The sequence below is a fragment of the Haliotis asinina genome, chromosome 11 (assembly GCF_037392515.1).
Source record: "Haliotis asinina isolate JCU_RB_2024 chromosome 11, JCU_Hal_asi_v2, whole genome shotgun sequence".
Lineage (NCBI taxonomy): Eukaryota > Metazoa > Mollusca > Gastropoda > Lepetellida > Haliotidae > Haliotis > Haliotis asinina.
The window spans coordinates 55,857,822-55,884,998 of NC_090290.1; the positions used below are offsets into that span (position 1 = coordinate 55,857,822).

Consider the following 27,177-nt stretch of genomic DNA (forward strand, 5'->3'; position numbering starts at 1 on the left):
ACTCAAGATTACGTTCTTAAAAACTCGGCCTTTCAAACGAACATTACTGATCTGTGTTCAATGGTGTTTCTCGTAGACACAGCCTGATTGTTGTATACACTACTTCATGCCCCAAACCATACATAGTTTTTGGTATTTTAAAAGTTTCTAGTTTCTATTCATGGGTAATACATTCTGACATAAAGCAAATCACAAGCATGCTATCGACAATTGCTTATTGCTTAAATCGCAATTTTGTATGTTTTCACATGTGTATTTGATGGGTATTTTTCATAAACAGTTCCTGATTGCTTTCAAAATTTCACTACATTTGACACGTGGTGGTGGTGTTCTGAGAAGCACCTTCTATTGACGAGTCCGTCACTCACCGACACTACAAAAACATCCATTCTAGGCATTTGTTTAAACGACGTGTTAGTTTTCTTGCTTTTCGTGTTTGAGATTCTGTACTCGGTATTTAAAGATCTAAAACTGCTTTTGGAATCACATCTTGCAAACTCAACGACTGCAATTGTCCATTTTCGTTGGGACTGACCGAGTCAAGACAGAAGTGATGTGTCAGATGTTTTCAGGGACACCAGACATTTCATACATACGATTGTTCAAAACATACTGGACAAGCCCTAAATACTATCTAAATATAGAGCTTTGCAACCTATCGGGCCTACACCAAAATAAATTGGATTGCTACAAGCCTGGGGCTAATCATTTAGGACTCTGAACAACCGGTACACTGTTTGGGTGTGACATGTATCATTCGCTCATTGTATTTCAGTAAACAGGCACCATTATTTGTTAAGACAAGTAGATAGACACGTGCCCACAAACACAAGACACAGAGGAAACTTAGGATGTAAAACAACGAGCATGGAGAGTGCCTTTTAGGGAATGACACCAGAAACGGGCTTCACACATTGTACACATGTGACGAGTCAACACTTCAACATTAGGATACTCCATTGTCCCAATGTTGAATGGGCCAACGAGCAATGGTATGGTATTGACAAACTCAGAAAAATAGTCAGAGGTTATCTGGGAATCAGATCATTGTAAAATTGTAGCAGGTCTCACGTGCATCTCAGCATCACAGCAAACACTCGCAGAGATCAATAGCATTCACTGACCATACCCGAGTTTTGTGCAACCCACCCAGGCCTAGATTTTTTAAACTGTCTTTCAGCTAACATGGTCATGAGTGTGCCATACATTGACATTAACTTACAACCATCTTAGTGCTAAGGCAGCTTAAAAAATCTAGGCCCAGGAACAATGGCACAGCAGCTGGGAACTAGGGTCTAGATTTTCGAATCTCTCTTAGCGCTAAGACAGTTGTAAGTGCCATACATTAACATTAACTTACGACTATCTTAGTGCTAAGAGAGCTTCGAAAATCTAGGCCCCGGGCTGCAACTCTGCGATCAGACATGGCTTCTGTGGCAACCCAGACAGGAAATATAGAAATATAAAGAACTTTTGCATAATGTGTTTTATTTACTACAAACATTCACAAAATTGTTTCCATTTTTAACTGCACTTTTGTGGGTGATAGCACCATAAAATAACATCACAAAACAGAATCAAATGCAGATGTTTCAGTCATTAACACAGAACTGAAATTGTTCCAAGAATAAATGCCTCTAGAGATTAAAGACCTTCCCTGACACAAGCAAACATCTCCACCCCTATATTCCTGAGACCATCCATCAGATTGAGTGAGTGAGTGAGTGAGTGACTGAGTAACTTGGGTTTTTACCATATTACATGACACTATATTTATATAGCACACATTTCTACACAGCTAGTGTATGCTCAAGGTGTTGGTATTTTTTTCCCCTTGATCACTGGATGTCAGTTTCAACACACTATCAATCAACTCCCCAGCATAGAACTCTTGCAGCCACTAGGTGCACCAAGCTAATGTGGCTTTCTCACCTTACGAGGGGGACCTGGGACACATAGTCAGAGTACTTTGTACAAGGTCACTGCACGCTGATGTACCCGCAACTAGGAGTTGCATTCATGTGGCCACCATCTGGTCATTTACCAACAGATTTGTGGCACAGACTTGTGTACCATACACTGGGGTTGTGACAACATGGAAAGATTCTGTAACTATAGCTCACTCAAAGGTTTTTTACACTGTTCACAGACGGGCTCGATCCTAACACCTCAAGCTTGCTGGATCACATGCCTGGCTTGTTAGCCAGTTCGCCCATTGTGGTTCAGATCCACACTGAACAGCTGAGGGAGGGAGTTGGGTTTTACATGACTTTTAGGAATATACCAGCAAAATCACAACAGGGTAACACCAGGAATGGGGTTCATATATATGGAACACAGAGCTTTGTCCTGACAAGGATATGCTTGTACTGTTGGGCTACCCCATTGCACCTTTTGAACAGGATCACAAAGAGGGAGGGAGGAAGTTCAGGTAACACTCAGTCCAGATCCTATCCCTTTCTTTGATTGTTCTTAATGCTGTACTCAGCCATATACCAGCTATAATAAGATGTACAGTCAGTACCAGACAATCCAGTGATTGATGCCATGACCAGCCAAGTCACCATGCCTGACCACTGGATCCATCATGTCCATCTGTTACCACAACAGGGACAGAACAAATACTCTCACCAAATTCCCAACAGCCTGCGGACGTTTTGAACCAGCAATGAAAACAAATCATTCACTTATACACAACTACAAATGACATTTACGATGATATTTATGATAAGTATCACATAGTAGAACAGCATATCATGTATATTCATTGATGAGGTAACAGGGGGCCAGGCACGAAACAACAAGTGTCGTGTTTTAATGTCTTTGGTTTGATGTTGTCTGGGAATACACTTTGTCGACAAGACCATAAGGTGGTGGCCAGCTCACCAACTACAGGTGATAGGCCAAACAGATGATTACAGTTACATTAACAGATGATTCAGTCACTCCAATATTGACGAACTTAGTTTTCCTTAATGCCACTTGGTGCTGTCTTATTCTGGGACTTGGCACATAGCGTCCCATTTGTTATCTTGAGGATTTCATAAATATCCAGGGCTGTACCTACAAATAAATAAGAGAACATGAACAAATTCAGTGGGTACACAATACCATTCAGGAAGTGGTCAAATGTAACATACATTACATTGCGAATTACAGTTTCTGTGTAAGGTACAGATTCTAGTACATCTTTTGGATGGAGTTCTAGCAGGGATTCAACCACAGACCCTAGATGGAAGGCATGCTGGCTTAGTAGGTTAGTCAGCTGATTTTGTGTGCTTGCATTTAGGTGCCTGACTCCTCTGATAATATGGAGTCACATCCCAGATGGCAACATATGCAATACAAAAATCAAATCATCAATTTTTCAATAAATTCATATGTCATTTGAAACAAATATTAACAAACATTCTCACTATTTCTATTTCTTAGTACTTTCAAATAACATTTCAGTTATTAGCTAAACATTTTGTCCATAATGTCCTCAAGCAGTAAAAGAAAAGTGAGTCAGTTTAGATTTACTCTGCTTGTAGCAATATTACATCAGTATCACGGTCGAGGACACTAGACATAGGCTTCACACATTGTACAAGCATCAAACCTATGTCTTTGGCCTGCTGAGCTAACGCTTTAACTACTAGGCTACTCCACTGACAACATTTCTGGTTAAAAGAGGCAGTGGAGTAGCATTCATTTCCTGTTAAAGAAGATTTGATTCCCATCACTGGATAAGTAGATCCTGTTTTTGTGTCCGTAGCTATGATATCACTTGAACATTGGACTCGCCCAACTCACAAACCATAACATAAGACACCCAATGAAACAGCAGTTTCCAAATTGAAATTCCCTACCTTGTGGAATACCGTAGCCCCTGGCCAGACCGTGAGGGTTGGAGGGAGTCTTACAGTCCATCACTACTTCCTTCCTCAAGCAGGTGTCAATGTCCACGTTACTGAAGAAGGCAACCGACTGAAACAGGATTGTCATTCAACATACCTGATAAAAAAAATGTTTTCTTAATTATCAGTTATATTTTCTAAATGGGATCTTACAATGATTTCTTTGACAGTGACTTTCAGAGAATATTTCAATTCAGCTCTAATACTAATAGCGATCAATCCTAAAACAATAGTCATCACTCTTGTTATTCTCCCCATTTTCATTATAAATATAAATCTTGAATTCTGTCATTAATCACTGTAAAACTCTTTCCAGTTTCCAGCAGTTCTGTCCACTGTTGTACAGAAAAAAGTGCTCTTCTACACAATGAGCCTGTGACTTCACAAAGTGTGAAAACTCACTACTTGTGAGTCAGCATCCCATGCACTGATTTATTATATCACATACTGTAATATATTTACAAGAGCTGGTGGAGTATGTGACAGTCTCCTTGTTTACTACCTGAGGCAGATCTTTCATGTTTACTACCTGAGGCAGATCTTTCATCCCAAGCCTGGATGCAAACATGGATCGAGTCCACAGATTGGTGATCTGCAAAGCCAGGGCGGCACGGTACCGATCTTCACTTCTCACTAAGTAGCGAACCTCGTCGTGAATACTGATACAGAAGCGACCCCTGATGGAGAATGCCTCCAACAACCAGCGCATGCTGACCAACATCAGGTGGAGATAATCAACAGCAGAACTCTGGACAACCCAGTTCACTCGACTTGTCATAAACTGAAATATATTGACCACAATAGTGCATTACATGAAATAAACATGTCTGAATAATTTTTTCCTCCACCGACACCAACATACACTTTACACATAACAAAGTTCTCACCTGGAATTCCAATTGGTATGCGTATTACTATCTACAACTATAATTCTCACCTGGAATTCCAAGTGGTATGCATATTACTATCTACAACTATAATTCTCACCTAGAATTCCAAATGGTATGCATATTACTATCTACAACTATAATTCTCACCTGGAATTCCAAATGGTATGTGTATTACTATCTACAACTATAATTCTCACCTGGAATTCCAGTTGGTATGTGTAATACTATCTACAAGTATTCAAATCATTCAGATCGATAGTAACAACTTTTTCATGATGAGTTGATGCTTAATGAAACTTAATGCTTAAAGTTAAATCTTACATCGTCCAGAACATGCTCTGGCTCCAAAGCTCTGCTGATCCGACATCCCAGAACAGGCGTCAGCGGTTCCTCTGATCTTGCTATCTTCTCAAGGCCATTGAACATATGACTCTCACTTCATAAGAAACAACACAGCCTGATATAACAAATACATCTCGGTAAATGATGCAAGAATTAGACACCTACATGGTGATTAATGGGGAGAGATGGCTAAACAGGTTATAAGTTATATCAATTATAAGTTACTGATGCAAGAATTAACTCCCTATATGATGATTATTTGAGAGAGTTAAAAAATATTTCAGTTATATCACATGTCAGCTTGATGTTTGGAGAAAGCTCCAAGTGATGCCGATTCTAGACATATGCTATTTCTTTAGAACCATGAGCCTGGAATGGTGCTCCCACGCAGTAAACAATCTGGGATTTGAATCATTTAGGCAAGTCGAAGGGAGGCAATTCAGTTAATGACAGATAATGACAACATGGTAACCTTTCCCTCTCGAAATCTTGAGGACAATGATTCCAACAGTTGTAAACAACTTACGTTCCTCCAACCCAAAGTCCAGATTGGCTGAAATAGACAAGGGAGATATGTCTGTACCCAGTGTAAAATATACTGTGCCGAAGAAACAAATTCATATTCACGCCATAAACAAAGTGAGTGAGTGAGTGAGTGAGTGAGTGAGTGAGTGAGTGAGTGAGTGAGTGAGTGAGTGAGTGAAGTGTTACGCCTCATTCAGCAATATTCCATATACCATATATGATGACATGGGTCAACAAAGACAATGAACCTAACCACCCAATTCCATTAAAAAGTGAGTAAACACTTAATGGAAATGTGTTTGAGGTATCATTATGGACTTAGTCTTTGAAATAACACATAAAAAAAACAGACACTGCCAATAACTGATGTTATGATTTGGTCAAGGTGTCTTATATTTCTCAGTACCAGAATCAATACAGATGAAGGGGCATTGCAGACTTGATAACACTTCATGGCATACAGATCAAGAAAAATGTCTTTTTCTATCTTGCCTTCCAAGACAACCTGGTTTGGTATTCTAGATAAATCCTGTTCACTTGAACATAAAGTGGTATTTTATAATTAGACACAGTGTTATTTCCCTACAGTGAGGGAGTGAATTGGGTTTTTACCATCCCTGTCATTACAGTAAATCTGATTCTGACAGAATAAGAATGGGATGGGAGCCAGATTCTAGAGCAACAGGCCAGCACTACTCCATTTCAGATTTGAAAAGTTGAAATGTTTGTTTCAGCTAATTCTGTGTGAGGATGGCAGATCCTGACAGTTTGTACTTACCTTCTCTTGCCCTTGGTGGCCATGTACATCTTCTTGGCCTTCTGTTTGGCCTCCTCGGGGGTGAGGCGGGGATTGAACTGCACCAGCAGCCTCTCCGCAAACCTCTGCCCTGCCCCATAGATGCGGCCATAGTTCATCACCTGGAGGCAACAATGTGTTTATTTCACACACTAAAGGTAAAATACCAGCCATATAGTTGTGTGCTCATGTTAATCGAGTATTGACCAGACAAACCAGTTAATGATATGATGAACAACAATTCTAATGTGAAACTTTACCATACTTCACAACAAAAAATCAATATTTCAAATTGATCTATACTGGACCTTGCTGTGGACCTACCTCTATCCTCCACATCTGCATTGCCTACCTTCCGACCCTACCTTGATGTGGTCCTAACCAACCCGCCACCACACATTGCCATGGATCTACCCTCGCCCCCCAGTCTACCTTGATGTGGACCCACCCCTTTCCCTCCACCCCTACCTTGCTGTGAACCTATCCTACCCTTCACCTCAACCATCCCTACCTAGGCATGACCCTCCACCCCTACTTTACCAAGTACCTACCCCTAACTCCACCCCTAACTTGCTGTGGACCTACCCCTTCCCTTCATCCCAACCTTGCTGACCTATCTCTACCCTCCATCCCTACCTTGGCATGGTCTCTACTGATGCTGACAGTCTCTGCTGTCTTACTATGCAGGTCAGTCTTGTCAGCCTTGTTTCCCTGCAGGGTCATCCATCCCAGTGCTGTGCAGCCTGCAACACGGTGTATTTGTCGGGCAGGTTTGTGTATTTTCATCGTTTATTTGAGCATATAAATACACTGAGAATGTTTTAGCTGAAAAAGTTCCAACTCATCTTAAATTTAACATCAAGACCTTTTTAAAAATTAGATAAAAAACACTATTTTTTAACAATTCCTGGAAAGAGGTCCTTCCATTGGCCCATATTCTTTCTTCTGCTGATTAATGGTGGTAACACTAAGTGGTTAAACCCTTCATATTGTACTTAATGGGAGCTATTAGTTATATCTGTGATTCCTCTAGTAAATATATATTATTTGGGATGGGGGAATGGGAGGAACTCTTACAAATTTCAGAAATGATCTCTATTTATATTTTTCATTTTGATCATATGTTCTTAGACAAAGTCTAATATTTTATTCCCTTGTGCACCTCTTGCAGAAGTATCAAGAAGTTATATGGAGGTAATTTGGTAATACAAGCAGTCAGATAAGCAGTAAATGTAGGTAGAAAAGTGGTACTAGTACGTAAGTGTTATATGTAGGTAGGAAAGTAGCATGTGTAGGTAAGAACGTAGTATGTGTGTAGGTAAGCAGTACATGTTAGTAGGAAAGTGGTACTTGTCTGTAGGGAAGCAGTATTTTACAGGAAGGAGAGAAGTAGGTGTATGGAGCTATTCTAGCCTTTAATCTAGCATGAGTTGCAGTGACATACATCTGTATACATACCATGTATTTTCTGGAAGGTGGCATCTCCAATAATTGAGGCTATCCAGAGTTCCTGAGAGTCCACATCTGCTCCAACAAAATGGTAGCCGGGAGGAACTTGGACCATGGCCTTCAACTCACTGCCTATACGATCAGGCTGTAGATACACAAACTCACATTGCACCTGGCTGGGTATTACATAATTCATTACAAACCACACATATCTCTGTGACCAACCTTGAAAAGGCTGAAAACAAGAGTTTGAGAAAATAAAAAATGTACATGGAAGACTGGCAAATTTTGTGTGAAGCATAAGATTTGACTTACATAGGCATTGCTGGCAGTCAGCCATGTTTGTTCAACAGCTCTGCGTGTGATGGTTCCTGCTGGTACGATCCTTGGCACCACTGCACCATACAAACTATCTTCCTCATAGTCCTCCTGACTGCAAACACAGACTATCTGGTCAAGGCTACATACACACAGACAAACCTGTGTAGAAGAGTAGTTTCGAGTTGTCTGAGAGGCATGAATTATCTCCCCTTACATCAGAGTTACATAAGAATTTGTTTATCAGTTCATTTTTGAGTGAATAGGTTAGTTTACTTTCAGGCCACTTTTAGCAATAATCCAGCAATATCATGGCAGGTGATACCAATAATGGGCTTCAAAATTGTACCCACGTGGGGAATCGAACCTGTGTCTTCGTTGTGATGACCAAATGCTTTAACCACTAGGCTACACCACCACCCTGAGTTATACAAAACATCTGGCAATGAACGTGTAATAATACTATTTTCTGAGTGCCACTGAATATCTGATATGAGTGTACTACAGAAATAAATGGAGGCTGAATGGAATTAACACACATTTACAATATGCTTCAATGATCCATTCCACTGACACACACAAAGACACAGACACACACAAAGACACCGACACACACAAGCCAGACAGAGTTTTTAACTAACTCCATTATGGATCAACTTTACCTTGTGATGCTTTTGGGAAGTTCTCCCTTCTTCATCCACACTGCCATCTGACCTCTGAAGCATCAAACAATGTTTGGTTATAGGTTCGAGTAATTAACATAATCCCTGAAACTCTCTGAAATATACAGAGTTTGTTAATATTAATAAATGAAGGTAAGTGAAGGTATGACAGTGGAAATGAAGATTAAACTGTGCACAAGGTGGTGTGTGAAGATATCTGTGCACCAATGTTGCATGTGTGAGGCTTTCACTGCCTAGCTCAGTGCTCATATTGTCAAACACTGGATTGTCTAATCCAGACTTGATTATTTATGGACCTCTGTCATATTCAACAACGAACAAATGCAATGCTTTGAACAACGAGAGATGCCAAGTTTGATGCTTGAAAACCTAGACCGAGATTTCTGAAGCTTTCTTAGGGCTAAGACAGTCATAAGTTAATGTTAAGGTATGACACTTACGACTATCCTAACACTAAGAGAGCTCTAGACCCTGGTCCAGTCTTAGTGGTAACTTGTTAGACACTTGTAAGACACATGTTAATAAATGACAGTTGTAACACTAACACTATTTGTACACCAAGACTTGGGGCAGACACTCAAGCTTCTGAGAAGTTCACTCACTCGATTCTCTGTTGGTTGTTCTTCCAGTAGGAGCACATCTTCCCGAGAGACAAAACCCGGTCCGCATCTGCTCCGGTAGCTGTTCTTAGTGTTCCGTCTTCCACACGCAGCAGGTAGTCCTTGGCCAGGGGATTGCCTACACGCTTGTTGTTGCCATCCTAGGAACAGGGACATATGATGACAGTAACGACTTCGAAAACATTAAACCAAATTTGAAAGTATGATGCACAAACAGGAATTCAGAATTGTAAGATTTATAAGTGGCTGAATGCTTTTTGCTTCCAACACATTAGCTCTAGATGTTGTGTGTGATGAGGATACTGATATCAATCAGAAAAAAAATCAGTTTTCACTGTTAGGTGAATGAACGGAACTGATACGTATCAAAAAGGGTTTAGTTAGCATCAGAAGGATGAAGTGTTTCAATTACAGGAACTAAGTTCCCTTCAGATTTTTCTTAACTCACACATTAATGTCGCTTTCTGATTGGCTAAGCAATATTCTATTATTTTCAATGTACCCCGCTTACAGGCGATGTATTATTTTCAATGTACACCGCTGGGAATTCCAAACTCTTCTGGTGCTTCATGGTAGTACTTTATTACCTCGAATAACATTGAATCGCGCGTCAAGCATGGAAATTACTGATGTTTTGCGATTGAAAATCGATGGAAGGGAGATAACTCTAAATCTGTTTACTTTGTCCCATCTGCAAAATGGCGATTCACCTCGCATTCAACAGAAGTGCTTCAAACAGTTCAAAGTTAAAATTCAGGTGTTCGGTAAGATAAATACGTTGTTCACTGGTCCCTCAGGGTCCATGGGCTCATGTACCCTCCATAAGCAAACCTCGAGGATACATGAGCCCATGGACCCCCCGTGACCAGTGAACAACTTAAAGTGTAGACATCGTGGGCGGAGAGTACAACTCCAGTACTGACTGTTACTTACCTTATGTGGAATCTTGTAGAACACACAGCCACTCAAACCGATGTCGAAAGGTCCATCACCAGGGGAGGCAGTGAAAGGCTACACGACAAAAGTCAAAGGCAACAACGTCATAGTATGATATTTGCTTGAAAACTCTGTTGTACCTACACCGGAATGTCGACTCATTGCAATAAAGCAGTTGACTATGCTTAGAACTTGGTTTTCCTTCATCTCCATAACTTCTGAAACGATTCTCAAAAAAAGACTAAAGTCCAGAAACATGATAAATAATTCACACAAAGGTAAAGTTCTCCTGAATAAACATGCTCCAAATAGAAAGGAAACCTTCACTTGCAGGTTGTGAGTCACAAAGTCAACAACTAGGACAGAATATCTATAGTCATATACCGAAAAAGCCCAGATTATCCTTAACTTCTTTTGGCTAGTATATAGATCAGCTGACCTTGCAAGGCTTGGTCTCATTGACTAAAGCCCAGTGTCGTCTCAGCTCTGAGGGCTCCATGGAGTTGGCATCAAATCCTCGTCCCAGTGGGTCTTCTGCCAGCTTGATCTTCTCGTAGTCAGGACTGTACAGCTCTGGTTTAGTGGAGGCTAGGAACTCATGCAGGGAGCTGTTGGACAGATGTGGTGGTGGTGTCAGCATCAATAGCAGAAATGTCTGTCAGAAAATGAAAGGATCATGGGATAGGGGTGTCTGTGGCGGGCCTGCCAGAGTGTGTCATGGTCTCCCAGTTCAAGAGTGTCTGGGAGGTTGTGGAGTAATGAGGGTGTTGTGTTTGGGGATTCTGGAGTCCAGTAAAAGTTGAATCTGTGGGATGTGGAGTCAACGTGGTCTTGTGTCTGGGGTTGTGGAGTACAGGGATTGTACGTTTGATGGGTGTGGAATACAGGGATTGTACATCTGGTGCATGTGGAATACAAGGATTGATGTCTGGTTGGTGTGGAATACAGGGATTGTATGTCTGGTGGGTGTGGAATACAGGGATTGTACATCTGGTGGGTGTGGAATACTGGGATTGCACATCTGGTGGGTGTGGAATACTGGGATTGCACATCTGTTGAGTGTGGAGTACAAGAATTATTGTGTCTGGAGGCTGTGGAATATTGGGACTGCAAATCTGTTGAGTGTGGAGTACAAGAATTATTGTGTCCGGAGGCTGTGGAATATTGGGATTGCACATCTGTTGAGTGAGGAGTAAAAGAATTACTGTGTCTGGAGGCTGTGGATTCCTGAAGGTCCTTGTGCTTGTGGAGTCCAGGGGTTGGGATTTCGGGGCAGGGGACTCTATGGGCGCTGAGTCAAGGAGATGAGGGGAGTCTAGAGGATGTTGAGACCTACACTTCACTGTTACCCATAATCTTTAAGGGAATAGCAACATTCTAGGCACCATCATGAATCCTTACTGAATGGGAAACTTTCTTTCCTCCTCCTTGAGGTCTTCTTCATCATCCTGATTGGCCAACTCCCTGTCCATCTCGGACTCTGTCTCCCCAGGAACCAGGTAACCCCACCCATGCTGCTCATTATAGTGGACGGGGTAGCCTTCCCAGGTGAGGCGGAGCAGCTTGGGGGTGACTCGCACCTGGGTGCTAATCAGGGAGGGGCCAGGGTACCAGTCTTCAGCGTTCGGCCGTGGACACAGTTCACGGTACCAGCTGGAGGAGACAAATCAATATCAGCTTGGTTGGTTGTCCAGCTCTGTACTCATTAACATTCTAGCTATATTACAGTTTATAATCAGATCTGAATCATAGAATCCAGTAAACAACAGCATGAGCACCGATTTACACAAATGGGATACAATGACATGTGTCAACCAAGTCAGTGAGCCTGACCACACAATCTGTTTGACCCTGAAGACCACTGCTATCCCATATCTTCTTGGGCAAGGACTGGGAGATATTTATATGATTCAAGCAGGAAAACTTGTTATATAATTATAGAAATGAAGAAAGGCATCACAACATGAGTGTGGGTGCTAAAGAGTCATATTTGTGTAATCAAATGGAAACATGGATTTCAGTCATCCATACTCCACGGTACAGGTTGTTCAACTTCACCTGATCGAGTGAATACTAATGCATTGCATCACAGCTGGTTGGATTTATTATTGTGGAGGTGTGTGCATTTGTCAGGTAACTGTTAACATGTCTGAACAGCCGAGACAAGGTTGGCATTTGACATCTCAGTGTCGAGAAATCGTCAGCAATGTGCCAACCTTCTTTAAACAATTAGCTGCAGATGGTTTAATGTTTCCTATTCAGGCTTTTAGGCAGCAGGTTACCCTACTTTATGAAGTTTGTGGCATTTGACCTCCCAGGTCATGCATATGTAAAGTAGCTCAGGTCAAGCTGAACAACTGCAGAGTCCTCTACTCTATCCCCCTTCATCAGGGGTTTCCCCTACATATAAGTGCAGGTTACACTGGAGAAAAAGTGTATAAATATTTAATAAGGACAATGAGCACAATGCTTGACATGTAGTGCGTATCCTTGTCCACAAAACCTGATTCTGGGTTACTCTTATATTGTTCTTGACTCTTATGTGTGACCCGTGAAGATCCTGGGTAGAATAGGCCTTCAGCAACCCATACTTGCTGTAAAAGGCGAATATGTCTGGTTCAGGCTTGATTATTTACAGACTAACGCCATATAGCTGGAATATTGCTGAGTGCGGGGTAAAATTAAACTCATTCACTCACTCTAATTGTATGAGTGCAGCCTGTAAATCATCAAGCCTGAGCCAGACAGTCCTGTGACAGTTCTTTATCTAGACCTGCTCAGGTCAATATACAGTTTTTTAGTTTAGGCTAATGTTAGATACAATTTTTAAACTGGAATTAAAAGTTTCCCAATGCATGTTGATAGAGCCACAATTAATGTTCTGACGTGAGGTGGATTGTATTACTCAGATAAGTGACATTACATAGATAAACCTTCAGTGATTGATATTATGAGCAACAATCTATGCTGATCATGCTAAACAGACATTCTTAAACATGTCCTATTACAACTAGGGATCAACTCAACCCTGGGATGACCACCAGGCTTAATGTGATCAGTGCAAACCTGCTGGGTGAACCATACAGTATTCAGTGTATGAAATAAAGCCCGTCTGATTGAGACCAGCTAGATTTCTGGAGTGACAGTCTAAATTTACAGTTAGTCGGCCCGATGGTAAAATTGGTAGATCTTCCATATATATGAGTAAATTCACCATATCTTGTTGTCTGCTCTGGTTAAACGCATTTTGGGCTCATAACATTTCTAAGTTACTGAAACCCTGATATCTGGATGGATTGTGGGTAGATTCCGTACACTGAACATTATCCAAAGTATTGGTTAAAGTTGCAAGTATGAGTTCCACTTCCCACACACAATGTACTCACGCTGGATACCCAGCCATGAATGTTTCATTCTTAGGAACCCTGCCAGCTGTAGACATCACCATGGCAACCAGTTCATCTCTCTCCTCTTGCTCGTCCTCTGACTGTAAGAAGACACAAGACTCAGACATATCACCCTACCTAGGAGAGACTTGAACATCCATGGCATAATATCACTATATCATAATATCATCCTTCACACTCAAGTAAGCACCCTCTCTTCCCTGACCTTTATTTTCCCTAGTGTCTATTATATTGCACCTACTCTTGCTTCATATTACAGATACAGATACACATAATCTAGACAGATTGTTACCCTGCATTGCACTTGGAGTCAAGGTGCTTAACAAATGGTACTGTTGGATAGCTGAGAGGGAAAAGTGTTCACTCATCATGCCGAAGACTTGGTTCCGATTTCCACATGGGTATAATGTGTGAAGCTTATTTCTAGTGTCCCTCACCTTGATATTGCAGGAATATTGCTAAAATCAGGTTGTTAATGTTAAACAGACACGCGCGCATTCAATCACAAATTTCTTTTTGAGTGCACATGTTTTCCTAAACAAACATCACCACAATATGACCTCAGCAAGCCATGATATTGTGTCGCGAGGGTTTTTCTAAAGAGACATCACCACAATATGACCTCAGCAAGCCATGATATTGTGTCGCGAGGGTTTTTCTAAAGAGACATCACCACAATATGACCTCAGCAAGCCATGATATTGTGTCGCGAGGGTTTTTCTAAAGAGACATCACCACAATATGACCTCAGCAAGCCATGATATTGTGTCGCGAGGGTTTTTCTAAAGAGACATCACCACAATATGACCTCAGCAAGCCATGATATTGTGTCTCGTATGTTTTTCTAAAGAGACATCACCACAATATGACCTCAGCAAGCCATGATATTGTGTCGCGAGGGTTTTTCTAAAGAGACATCACCACAATATGACCTCAGCAAGCCATGATATTGTGTCTCGTATGTTTTTCTAAAGAGACATCACCACAATATGACCTCAGCAAGCCATGATATTGTGTCGCGAGTGTTTTTCTAAAGAGACACTGTAGAAAGGGTACCTGAATAATACAGTCTTTGGCTGTCAACATGTCAATTCCGTTTGGATTCTTGAAAGGTGTATCTTCCTCTGAGTTGTCCAAACTCTCTTCAAACAGATCCTTGTGCTTCAACTTTGTAGCTAGTTTCTTTAACTTGTAGTCCTTGACATTCCAGTCTAGGTCCCACAGCCATGGGTCATCCTTGTATCTGGGAATACAAAAATACATTCAGTCTCAAAACAAAATACATAAAACAATTTCAAATAGTGCAATTCCATAAAATGAAACAGATGTTTGTGAACTCTATGCTTAGCATCACTCCGTATTTATGATGGTTCCTTGTAAATGGATGTGTGGACTAGACAATCACATGCTTCACACCAAACAAAACAATGTATACTGAGTCAAAAAAGAAACTTCACAAAATGTAATTATTAAAAAAATGAATTTTTCTCTGATGATACATATATGTATCCAAAATGGGATCCCTATCCCCATCTTTCCACTTTAGAAAAACGTTAGCAAACCCCATTCAAACCAATCCATTTGTCGTGCAAATGACATTAGTGCCAAATCAGGTTTTGCATGTGCAGTTGATCACATGATCTTCACATTGAAGTTTTCTTAATTTGCATGTGTTTGCACTGGCCTCAAGAATTCAAAGAAAACACTTTTCAACCATAGTTCTAATGGCACCCTAAATGCCACGGTTGTCAAATGTGCAACGTGTACGTGCCTATGGCATGTTGCAAGCGGGAAGTTCAGTTATTGACGTCACAAGAGCAATGGGATGCAGCCGTCGTACTCTGTATGACTTCTAAGGTCATCTACAACAAACTTGCACCACTTTTGATTGCACAAGGTCTGGTCGTCCACGTGTGACGTCACAAGCAAAAGACAGTCAAATTGTCCTACGTCACCTATGTGACAGATTCTGTCAGCTAGAATCAGAGCTGAGATGTTTATAGATTGACTGTCTTCACAAACCATTAGAAACTGGTTGCGAGCTGCAAATCTCCATTCTCAACGTCCATATCGTGGGCCAATATTGACGTTGTTTCATCAACATCAACGTCTGCTGTGGGCCCAACGTCACCTCCGATGGACCCAGAGACACTAGAATCTGTAGCGATGAATCCAGGTTTACCCTCAGATTCACGGATGGCAGGTATAGACTCAACAAGTGAACGGTATGCCCAATGTTGTGTACTGGAGGTCGACAGATTCGGGGGTGGAAGTTGCATGGCGTGGGGTGCTTTCTGTGGGAACAACCGCCCGACTTCTGGTCATCTGTGGAAACTTCATAGCTGCTGCTTACCATGACCAGGTGCTCACCCCTGAACTCGTTCCTTTCATGACGGCTCATGGACCAGGTCTACAGTTACAAGCATTGGTTGTTGTGCATCTATACCTCTTGGTTGTATAACCAGCATTGGTTGCTGTGCATCTTTTCTCCTTGTTTGTGTAACCAGCATTGGTTGTTGTGCATCTTTCCTTCTTGATTGTATAACCAGTATTGGTTGCTGTGCATCTTTCCTTCTTGATTGTATAACCAGCATTGGTTGTTGTGCATCTTTCCTTCTTGATTGTGTAACCAGCATTGGTTGTTGTGCATCTTTCCTTCTTGATTGTATAACCAGCATTGGTTGTTGTGCATCTTTCCTTCTTGATTGTATAACCAGCATTGGTTGCTGTGCATCTTTCCTTCTTGATTGTATAACCAGCATTGGTTGCTGTGCATCTTTCCTTCTTGATTGTATAACCAGCATTGGTTGCTGTGCATCTTTCCTTCTTGATTGTATAACCAGCATTGGTTGCTGTGCATCTTTCCTTCTTGATTGTATAACCAGCATTGGTTGCTGTGCATCTTTCCTTCTTGATTGTATAACCAGCATTGGTTGCTGTGCATCTTTCCTTCTTGATTGTATAACCAGCATTGGTTGCTGTGCATCTTTCCTTCTTGATTGTATAACCAGCATTGGTTGTTGTGCATCTTTCCTTCTTGATTGTATAACCAGCATTGGTTGTTGTGCATCTTTCCTTCTTGATTGTATAACCAGCATTGGTTGCTGTGCATCTTTCCTTCTTGATTGTATAACCAGCATTGGTTGCTGTGCATCTTTCCTTCTTGATTGTATAACCAGCATTGGTTGCTGTGCATCTTTCCTTCTTGATTGTATAACCAGCATTGGTTGTTGTGCATCTTTCCTTCTTGATTGTATAACCAGCATTGGTTGTTGTGCATCTTTCCTTCTTGATTGTATAACCAGCATTGGTTGCTGTGCATCTTTCCTTCTTGATTGTATAACCAGCATTGGTTGCTGTGCATCTTTCCTTCTTGATTGTATAACCAGCATTGGTTGCTGTGCATCTTTCCTTCTTGATTGTATAACCAGCATTGGTTGCTGTGCATCTTTCCTTCTTGATTGTATAACCAGCATTGGTTGTTGTCCATCTTTCCTTCTTGATTGTATAACCAGCATTGGTTGTTGTGCATCTTTCCTTCTTGATTGTATAACCAACATTGGTTGCTGTGCATCTTTCCTTCTTGATTGTATAACCAGCATTGGTTGCTGTGCATCTTTCCTTCTTGATTGTATAACCAGCATTGGTTGTTGTGCATCTTTCCTTCTTGATTGTATAACCAGCATTGGTTGCTGTGCATCTTTCCTTCTTGATTGTATAACCAGCATTGGTTGTTGTGCATCTTTCCTTCTTGATTGTATAACCAGTATTGGTTGCTGTGCATCTTTCCTTCTTGATTGTATAACCAGCATTGGTTGTTGTGCATCTTTCCTTCTTGATTGTATAACCAGCATTGGTTGTTGTGCATCTTTCCTTCTTGATTGTATAACCAGCATTGGTTGTTGTGCATCTTTCCTTCTTGATTGTATAACCAGCATTGGTTGCTGTGCATCTTTTCTAATTGATTGTATAACCAGTATTGGTTCCTGTGCATATTTTCTTCTTGATAGTATAACTTGCACTGGTTGCTATGGATCTTTTGAAATATGAAAAATTAAATGTAACTATTGCTCTGATCATCCGACTTGTACCACGGTCTCAAGATTGAAGATGTGGAGTGATTTGTACACAGTGTTAAGGCATACAAAGCATCTTGGTTTGGCTGATAGGTCATTAATATCCCTGGTGGTGGTGAGCAGTAGGGTAGCCAAGTTGTTAAGGCATTCGCTTGTTACACTGAAGACCCAGGTTTGATTCCCCACATGGGTACAATGTGCAAAACCCATTTCTGGTGTCCCCCACATTGCATAAATGTTGTGTGACCAGGTCATTAGAGAATAAAGCAATACTTTTTCATTTCAATCTGAAAATGATTCTAGACTGAACACTATTGCTGTGGTGCATATCTGATACATTCACTAAATGTTTTCCTTCTGTATCATGCACATTTTTATCCATACAGATGCTGATATTGCCCTATCTGGAGCCCTGATGCTGGATACTGCACCATCTAATGGGCGTTCCTTAACTTCTTTTCAGTAGTATAGATGTGTGAACCAGATTCAGCCTAGTCTTGAGTGCAGTACATTCTCACCTATCATTCTCCAGCAGGGCGCAGGCATCATTGGCCAGAGACATCAAGAGGTTCTTTAGCTCGCGCTGCATCTCGGAGTATGTTGTGTTCGACTGTTGTATGTATCTCTCCCAGTTTGTGTTCACCGGCAGGTATGATGTTCCCATCTCTAACATCCCCGCCAGTGTCACAGGGTGGGGGAACCTGGTAGTACAAACATGTTTGTATACAACTCTACACTATGTAGACTTCACTATAGGGAACATTTACTATTGCACAAGAACAGTCATATTTATGAAGACTTGGGCTGCAATGATTCACCCAGACCTTGATTTGATTTGATTTCCGATATTGGGCCCTTGCTTCAATCATTTTTTATTCCATTTTCCATACATGTAAAACATCAGATTTCATTTAACTCTCAGGGTTGCAGCCATAATGGACACTGTGGTGCTAATGTGTGAGCATGGTTAAACACTGCTGTGAACAGCATTTCAGTTACTCCGGGTTGTGAAACAAAATCCACGGGATCAGAATTCAGTGTCACAGCCTCACCTCTGTAAGAACTGTGGCCATAGTTTACGGAAGACAGCTTGAGTAGCCAGCACATCATTGGCACAGTACATCATCAGCTCCTATAGACATTGTACACATGAGTGATTGAACATGAATACAGCAATATCCCATCTGAAACATATCAGCTGATAAACTTAATGATAAAGTCTGGGCCAGACAAACCGCTGACCAGTATTTCAGACAGAGATAATGAAGAAATGGCATACATCCTATCCCATTTAGTAAATTCTTGCATAAACTACACACAAATCCTACACTGTAACCACTGGTTACTAAGCAGCAATTATATAATGGACCATTGGTTACTATAGACCAATTCGACACTGGAACCATTGGTTACTAAGCATTAATTCTACGACGGACCATTGGTTACTATGGACCAATTCAACACTGGAACCATTGGTTACTAAGCAGCAATTCTACGACGGATCATTGGTTACTATGGACCAATTCAAAACTTGAACCATTGGTTACTAAGCAGCAATTCTACGATGGACCATTGGTTACTATGGACCAATTTGACACTGGAACCATTGGTTACTATACACCAATTCTACACTGAAACCATTGGTAACTAGCCACTAATTCTACACAGGAACCATTGCTTAAGAGGCACCAGTTCCTTACAGGAACCACTGGTTACTATGGACCAATTCTACACTGGCTCCATTGGTTAATGGTGTGGGAACCCATTCCAAACTGGAACTATTGGTTACTATAGACCAGTCACCAATTCAACACTGGAACCAACGGTAAATATGCACTACTGCTATACTAAAACCTTTGGTTACTACACTGACAGTTTTGAATCATGAAGGCCTATTTTAGTGAAACGTATCTAAATCTCCTGTTCACTGAGTGTTTCAGATTCATGAGTTGGTTGGGAAGGTTATTGTTTAAACACAGTACACAGCAATATTCCATCTACCCTGTATATGGTGATCGTCTGTAAATAATTTAGTCTGGACCAAACAATCCAGTGATCAGCAGCACGAGGAGCGATTTATGCAACTGAGATTCAATGACATGGGCTAACCAAGTGAGTGGGCCTGATCTCTCAGTTCCTGAAAATATATGACATTATTGACACTGACATCAAAGTTTCCAATACGAATACTCAGTATGGCTGCAATGACACCATGGTACAACGGGTGTCAAAGACTGCCTGTTAGCTGAATGCTGAGACACAGATAAAATGTTTTCTGATAAACCTTCATCACAATCTAGACACAGATCCTGGAGTGTCATGGTTGACATGATTGTCTTACTGTTTGTGTGGCACCTACCTGAAACTGATCCCGGACATCGTGCATGTTGCCCTCGATGAACACCTCCCTTGTGGCTTTCTTCAGTGGCCCAGCCTTGCAGTGGAGCTGGTACACATCATTCAGGTTGTTCATGGTGCTGATCCTCTTCCAGTCCTCACTCTGGGTCACAGAGCAGATTAATTGAAGTAATTCAGTACATTAAAGCCACTGTCATCATTGAATATTCAAAGTCACTGATATTAACAGCCATTGTCAAGTATAATCATAGCCAATGTCGGATGTATATTGTAAGCTGAGGTCCGGTATACTCAGAACCCATGTCATAGGTATATTCCTATCCGATGTCAGGTATATTCCGAGGCAGTGCCATAGGTATATTCAGGGCAAATGTTAACTAAATATTCATAAACAGATGTCATAGGTATATTCATAGTCAATGTCAGGAATATTCACATCCACACAATGGGAGTGAGTGAGTTTAGTTTTACGCCACACTCAGCAATTTTCCAGCTACATGTGGCGGTCTGTTAATAATCGAGCCTGGACCAGACAATCCAGTTATCAACAGCATGAGCATTGATCTGTGCAATTGGGAACCCATGACACGTGTCAACCAAGTCAGCAAGCCTGACCACCCAATCCTGTTAGTCGCCTCTTACGACAAGCATAGTCACCTTGTATGGCAAGCATGGGTTGGTGAAGGCCTATTCTTCCCTGGGACCTTCACGGGTGCACAGCCAATGTGGACGATGGGGTAACCTTGTGGATCAAGCACTAACTCATCACATCAAAGACACGGGTTTGATTCCCCACAAGGGTACAATGTGTGAAGACCATTTCTGGTGTCCCTTGCTGTGATATTGCTAAAAGCTGCATCAAAAGTCACTCCCTCACTCATAGCCATTGGGTATTATATTCAAAGTCAATGTCACAGGTATATTCAAACGGGAGCATTCAAAGTTAATATCACTGGTACATCCAAAGTCATTTTAAAAATGTCTGTTGCAGCCAGTGACGCCAACTCACCGTGTCGCTGTGCCACTTCTGATGTTTCTCCTTGTGTTCCAGGACCTCCTTCCTCATGCTCTTTCCTCCACTTGCCTGGTACAGGATCCGCTGAAAGTTGGTCAGCCCACAGATCGCAATGTGCATCGACATTGTGTCCAGAAAGCGAATTGGTTTGGGCTGGGGAAAGAAGAGAAGGAGGAATTACAGATGAGAAGGGTGTTACAACAGTTATATATCGCACACTATGGGACACTTTTCTGAAAATTTAGAATTTCAAAAGCAAAAATGTCTCTGACAGCTGAGAGTTAGGACATACCATACAACTGTGACTACTATTGAATAATCCATGATCTTCTAAGATCTGCAGGTAAAACCTTTGATTCTAATGTCTCCCATTTTGTCTCTTGGCAACATTGATGGCAAACTTTCCAGTTTGATTTCTTTGATGGGCATTCTTGAAGTTCAGTTGATGAAGAATGGTGACAATTTTATGGATATCCAACGTCTTTTATTCCAACTTCTCTTAGTCGTCATATTTTTCAAGTCAATATTTGGAACTGTACCCACTGACAGCATGGCCTGGTATTTATTCACCCCAATCTGAAACTAGATGTCCTTACCTGTGTATAATATTGCTCTTTCACAAAGGATCTGTCAAATCCCACATTGTGACCAATGATAAGACGCTTCTGCCATTTGCCACCAGGGGGAGCATTCGAGCCTCGCTTTGTCTCCAGCGGGATTAAGTCAGACAGTGTTGGTTTGTCAGACCAGCGATACTTGTCCTCAACAACGTAATCACTGACCCATGAGTACCTGGACATGATCATAGAGTCAGAGTGAGTTTTACAGTTAGAATCACATCGGCAGTAAGTCAGCCGCATCATGACCAGGGTCAAAAGAAAACCAGCAAAGGAAATACTTAGAACATGTCTTGTGTACAGGGCACACACTGTGTACCTATACTTTAGGCATCCATATCAGACGTACTAATCAAATGTGAACCTGTATGAACCAGTATGAACCAATATTTTAGAACACGTTTGGTGTACTAGCTACTGCAATTGTATTAAAAGTTGACTTCTGCTATTAAGACAAGTACCATAACATAACATGTTACATTTGGGAATTACACTTACTCAGCAAAGTACCAATTCTTGTCCTTTAAGGGGTTCAGACCCATCTGGGATTCAAACCTCACACTCTCAGATCTAAACAATTATGTTTGCACAGAAATAGTAGTCTGACCACAGACAGTCTGAGTCTAGATCACATCCTTTGTGTATCCCTCTTACAAGTGTAAATATGCATGAAAGTCAAAGATTACACAATAACGTTGAGAAACCGGTCAAACATAACACATTCTAGGACTTTCAGGATACAGCTGAGGAGTGAGGCACCTATTTTCAAATCATTCTCATCACACCTGTTTAGAAGCAGCATAGGGAATGGGCCCCTGAAGTTTATTCTGTAACAATGAACAGGATCAGAATCCAAGGATCTCCTGCATTTTCCAGCTGTTCACATTTGGGCTAGAACAAGGACTTGTGTCTATTATCATGTTCATGGTGACAATTTCAGTCCTTGAAAAAGATATGAGCATAAAAAATGAAGTTGATAAGTGAACTCTATCTTCCTAAATGTCTCATTTCCATAAATGACACTTAAATGGGTACATCGACAGAATACCAGTAACTTTCCAGCCATATTGTTTAGTGTCATGTCACCATAGCATTAACTGTATCCCGAAACCTTACCTAAAAAATCTAAACTTAAACTTAACCCTAACCAAAAGTAAAACTTATTTGCCTACAAAGATGGTGGAAGGTATCCTGTATTCTGTAGTCCTACCATTAAAAGATATCCAATAAACTTTATTTTTTCTTCTAATTAACATACTACCAACCAGTATTTATCTGAAACAGCTGTCGCCATGGTAGGAAACTGTCCTTCAGTCATCAAGCATTCAATATCAAACACAATGGCCGTTTCTTCTGGGTATGGAACCGCTGTGGTTGATCCGTCTGGGAGGTACTTTGTCCAGCCCTTGCTGTAGACCCACTCATCAGGCAGTGGAGGAGTTTCTGAGCTGCATAGGTTCTCTGCCATGGACTTATACTCAGCTATTTGCTGTTCAGCTATCTTGTAGAAATGTTCCTCGATGGAACTGCCTTGAAGTGGTGGTAGTTTCAAATCAACATCATCCAGAACTGTGGTGGCATGATTCCATAAACCATGTTTTTGGAGATGATTTTCCACTGATTTCAAATTTTTGTTTAATGTTTCAGCAATTTCTGTTTCTTTGAAAATTTGTTTATGTAAAGTTTCGGACAGCATTTGAATTTGGAGTGGGTTTGTGCGTTGTGGCGTTGTATCTTGGAGTTCGTTCATTGAGCGATGAAACCATTGTCTGCGACACCAAGTGTTTAGGTGACATGTCCTCCGTGGGAAAGCTTGCATTGTTACCTGCAAACAAGAACATCAAGTCAAATTTTATAAGATAATTTATATCAGCCTGTCACTCCACTCTGCGCACTATTGTTACACAGCTGGCTTTTGATAAAAACAGATATTAATGTTTTCCAGGATCTGAAGTTATTGCACATGTATACACTACATTAATATGACTATCTATTACCCACATGGTGACACATAACCAGTGTCACATATATAATATGTGGTAGAGCTCTTGCTCATGCAATACATAATTTCTCATGTAACTAGCATGACATACTTGCTCATGTAATTATCGCTGCACAAACACGTCAGGCAACGAAAGTTTGACAAATAGTTGTATTTGAGCAAAAGTGTGAATTTGTTATAATTCGTGTTGTATGTATCTTCACAAAACATAAACCACATACATCGGGTCCCTGTCTGCTTGTGATGTAGCTCAGTTAAGTTGCTGCAATTGTATCGTGTGCTGCTGGGTTTGCATTCTATTTCTAAATTAACTTTTCAGTTGCTCGACACACTCACACTGCTACGTTTTCAGCTTGGCAAACTCAAGTAATCGGTGTGCTTGAGAATATTACAGCTGTCACGTAGCTTCTATATTTAATAGCTATGTTTTGAGTACAGATAACAGCATTCACTAAAAGCTTCTCGCGCAATGTTTACATCATTAAATCCCCGTGCACATGCTCGGAAGGGAGGTAACAAGAGTGTGACTCGTTTGTGCATACCACGAGAAAAAAAGAAATGATCCGGATCACTTTTACCAGGATATTCCAATTCTCGTTTGACTATTGGTAGTATATTTCATGAACCAAATATATATGTTCACACATTCTCATCATCCTTCGGAGTTGGTATTATGAATGATAACATTCGAACGGACTATTTGCCTTCCACAGACCTATGATAACACTCCAATAACATCTCATCCATTTTATATAAGTGCATCTACAGCTTGAATTGATAACAGCGCGACCTAGACTGCAAGCTGAGACAAAACATTCTGAATTAAGAGTGAGTGAGCAAATAAGTGAGTGAGCGAGTTAATACTTAGCGTCACATCGGCAATATCTCAACCATGTCGTGACGGAATTCAGTGTGAAATCACAAGAAAAATCAAATATACCGGAGTGAATCGTAAATATGACTTACTAGTAGTGAGTGAAAATATGTTTTTGATATATCAACTTTGGCAAGCTTGATACACTTTTGTTTTCCTAGTGTCCGACATTTAGCACACGGAATCACTCAAGGGTAATAATCCACATGTCAATTGTGTCCTTCTCAATAGAAACATTTAATAAAGTTACTCTGAAAGAAGAAAACACACCATCGATTTTATACAGTGCCTGGATGATCTGTTCTGTGTGTTGTACAGACTTAACTGATCTGCAACACGTTTATCCACCGAAGCCTTCACACCGGTAAGTGAAATAGCAACTGGCTCGCTTGCCCGTGCACGCGTGGCTAATAAAAATTCAGCCGAGTCTGTAAATCTCCACAGTCACTGGCACGACTATGTAGTGAATTTCATAAGATCATTTTGTGAATGCATTACTCTCTCCGAGATTTAAAGCATGCACGATTATGGCCTTATAAAAATGTTCATAATATTAGCAGCTTAATGATGACCTATTAAAGTTATCTGAACATAAACAAAATATTTCAGAAATTCAGATGTCTGCTTTCTTATTTATTTCATATTATTTTACCTGTTAGTAATATTTTGTTTAGTTTCTAAATTCAGTGTTTGAGCCAAATTAGGAAACCAAAACTTCTGCCCATGGCCGGTGGCCGGTGTGCCCATGGCCGGTGTGGGTTCGAATCACGGATACCTGTGAGGTATATTTCTCGTCAGTTAGTTGTTGTCACTTTCAGTTACAGGTAAACAAGAATGTATTCCACAAAGCTGCATGTTTCGTTAAAAGTAACAATGGCAATTATGAGCGGTAAGTCTATAAACGCATCGATGGGTTTGCTTTGGTTTCACTCATACAGCCTCCAAGTGATGTCGAGGTTAATAGGTCCAGTCTTGGAGTTGGATGAGAGGGTCTGGTGTTTGTGGGGTGGAGGCCTGGTATGTTATTGAGTGTAGTCGTGTTTCCAGCACTAACAGAAGTAACAGTAGAGGCTTGTCACAGGAAGAGATTCATTTTATACATCAGCAGCAGATGTTCTGGAACATAATTCAAAAGAAGTGAGGCCTGTTGGGGGTGGACGTCTTGCTCAAGTCTGTATGGCAATAATTCACAGTAAAAGATGATGATATTTACCCGTGAAAATCTGGCTTAGAATACTCGCCTTCAATAATCCATACTGGCCTTCAGTAAGAGGCGACTAACGGGATCGTCTGGTCAGGCTCGCTGACTTGGTTGACACGTGTCATTGGTTCCCAAGTGCGCAGATCGATGCTCATGTTGTTGATCACTTTATTGTCTGGTCCAGACTCGATTATTTACAGCCCGCCGCCATATAGATGCAATATTGCTAAGTGCGGCGTAACACTAACCTCACTCATCCACTCACTCTAAAAAGTATGATTAACAGGCAGGCATCCGCTTATATATACATTTGCCTCTTTAAAAGATAGAATTACCATACTTGCCCGGGCTCAGCATTCTGTGCAGCCTTGGAGCAAGACGAGGTCAGTCTTGGCTGAACAAACATGTTACGGCGGATGACCATTTCCGTATTCCATGTTTATGGAATCATTGAAGGGGCATTGTCGCGCTGTCGCCCTCTCGAAACCAAGCGAAAAAAAATGAGGCAGACTGAAAGAAAGCAACCGAGACAACGCGACATTTCGGGCATTTGTCGTATTGTGGCTGTGTTGCATTATCGAGTTTTGAAAAAGATATTTTTCTCTTCCTTTAAAGGGCGACATGTGACATAGCGACACTTCTTAAGAATGCGTTGTCGCATTGTCGCCCCATCTAACATAACACAGTGCGACAATGCGACGTTGTCCTGTCTAAGATTCCATACATATTCCATCATGTTTGAGCTAATGGTGCATGTTTAATCTTAAGGTGTCATGGACATTCTCCAGGTGACAAATTAATTCATGAAGTGAAAATAGTCTGTTATCTCCACCATTATCAGAGAAAAATTACTTTTTGTCCTGCTATGTTTAGCTCTTCTGAAATCAGGGATCATAGTCAACTTATGCCGATTGTGATTACACAATGCCTTAAGAAAGTGGTCAGATGAAACATATCCTATAGCTGGGATAACACTTTCTTAATTAAGTCGCGGTAGCTGCTCGGGTTAGGCGGCAGACCTTGTGTGCTGGTGATTAGGTGCCTGACTATGAGGGTGTGGGTTCGAATCCCAGATGGGACTCAACCAAACGTACTGGTCCTTTGCTAAGCATGTGTAATGCCAAATGTAACTAATGTTACATTTGACTACTTTTTAAGTGCATTTGTGT

The 27,177-nt window shown here is 41.0% G+C and overlaps 2 protein-coding genes across 3 annotated transcripts; both read right to left on the reverse strand.

Moving 5' to 3' along the window:
• Window positions 1-1,467: 1,467 nt before the first annotated feature.
• LOC137255614 (DNA polymerase subunit gamma-1-like) lies at window positions 1,468-24,460 on the reverse strand. 2 transcript variants are annotated; one of them, XM_067793062.1, is made up of 23 exons: window positions 24,029-24,460; window positions 23,197-23,756; window positions 21,911-22,106; window positions 21,309-21,467; window positions 20,301-20,441; window positions 18,994-19,073; window positions 18,460-18,642; window positions 14,922-15,108; window positions 13,845-13,945; window positions 11,860-12,111; window positions 10,898-11,066; window positions 10,456-10,533; window positions 9,505-9,662; window positions 8,882-8,935; window positions 8,217-8,334; window positions 7,911-8,046; window positions 7,089-7,195; window positions 6,435-6,574; window positions 5,658-5,684; window positions 5,111-5,225; window positions 4,429-4,680; window positions 3,852-3,969; window positions 1,468-3,063 (listed from the first exon to the last, which is right to left on the reverse strand). In XM_067793062.1, the coding sequence occupies exons 2-23, from the start codon at window positions 23,748-23,750 to the stop codon at window positions 2,963-2,965; spliced, it is 3,426 nt and encodes a 1,141-aa protein (XP_067649163.1). In that variant the 5' UTR covers window positions 23,751-23,756; window positions 24,029-24,460; the 3' UTR covers window positions 1,468-2,962. The 2 variants fall into 2 exon arrangements, with proteins under 2 accessions (XP_067649163.1, XP_067649164.1); XM_067793063.1 differs by having other exon boundaries at window positions 24,270-24,421.
• On the reverse strand, window positions 16,253-17,509 carry LOC137256398 (defective chorion protein, FC106 isoform-like). Its single transcript, XM_067794243.1, has one exon. It carries the CDS (start codon window positions 17,507-17,509, stop codon window positions 16,253-16,255), a length of 1,257 nt encoding a protein of 418 aa, XP_067650344.1.
• Window positions 24,461-27,177: the final 2,717 nt, after the last annotated feature.

What these genes read in the sequence shown, in the direction of transcription:
- LOC137256398 (XM_067794243.1), bottom strand. Translation starts at nt 17,509, where the DNA reads ATGCTGGTTATACAATCAAGAAGGAAAGATGCACAGCAACCAATGCTG.
- LOC137255614 (XM_067793062.1), bottom strand. Translation starts at nt 23,750, where the DNA reads ATGCAAGCTTTCCCACGGAGGACATGTCACCTAAACACTTGGTGTCGC. An exon ending in GAAAGAAAGTTTCCCATTCA is followed by an intron (nt 11,067 to 11,859) that starts GTAAGGATTCAT and finishes TCTGTCCAACAG; the next exon opens with CTCCCTGCATGAGTTCCTAG. An exon ending in TCAGTAGAGACCATGCCAAG is followed by an intron (nt 6,575 to 7,088) that starts GTAGGGATGGAG and finishes TGTTGCCTCCAG; the next exon opens with GTGATGAACTATGGCCGCAT.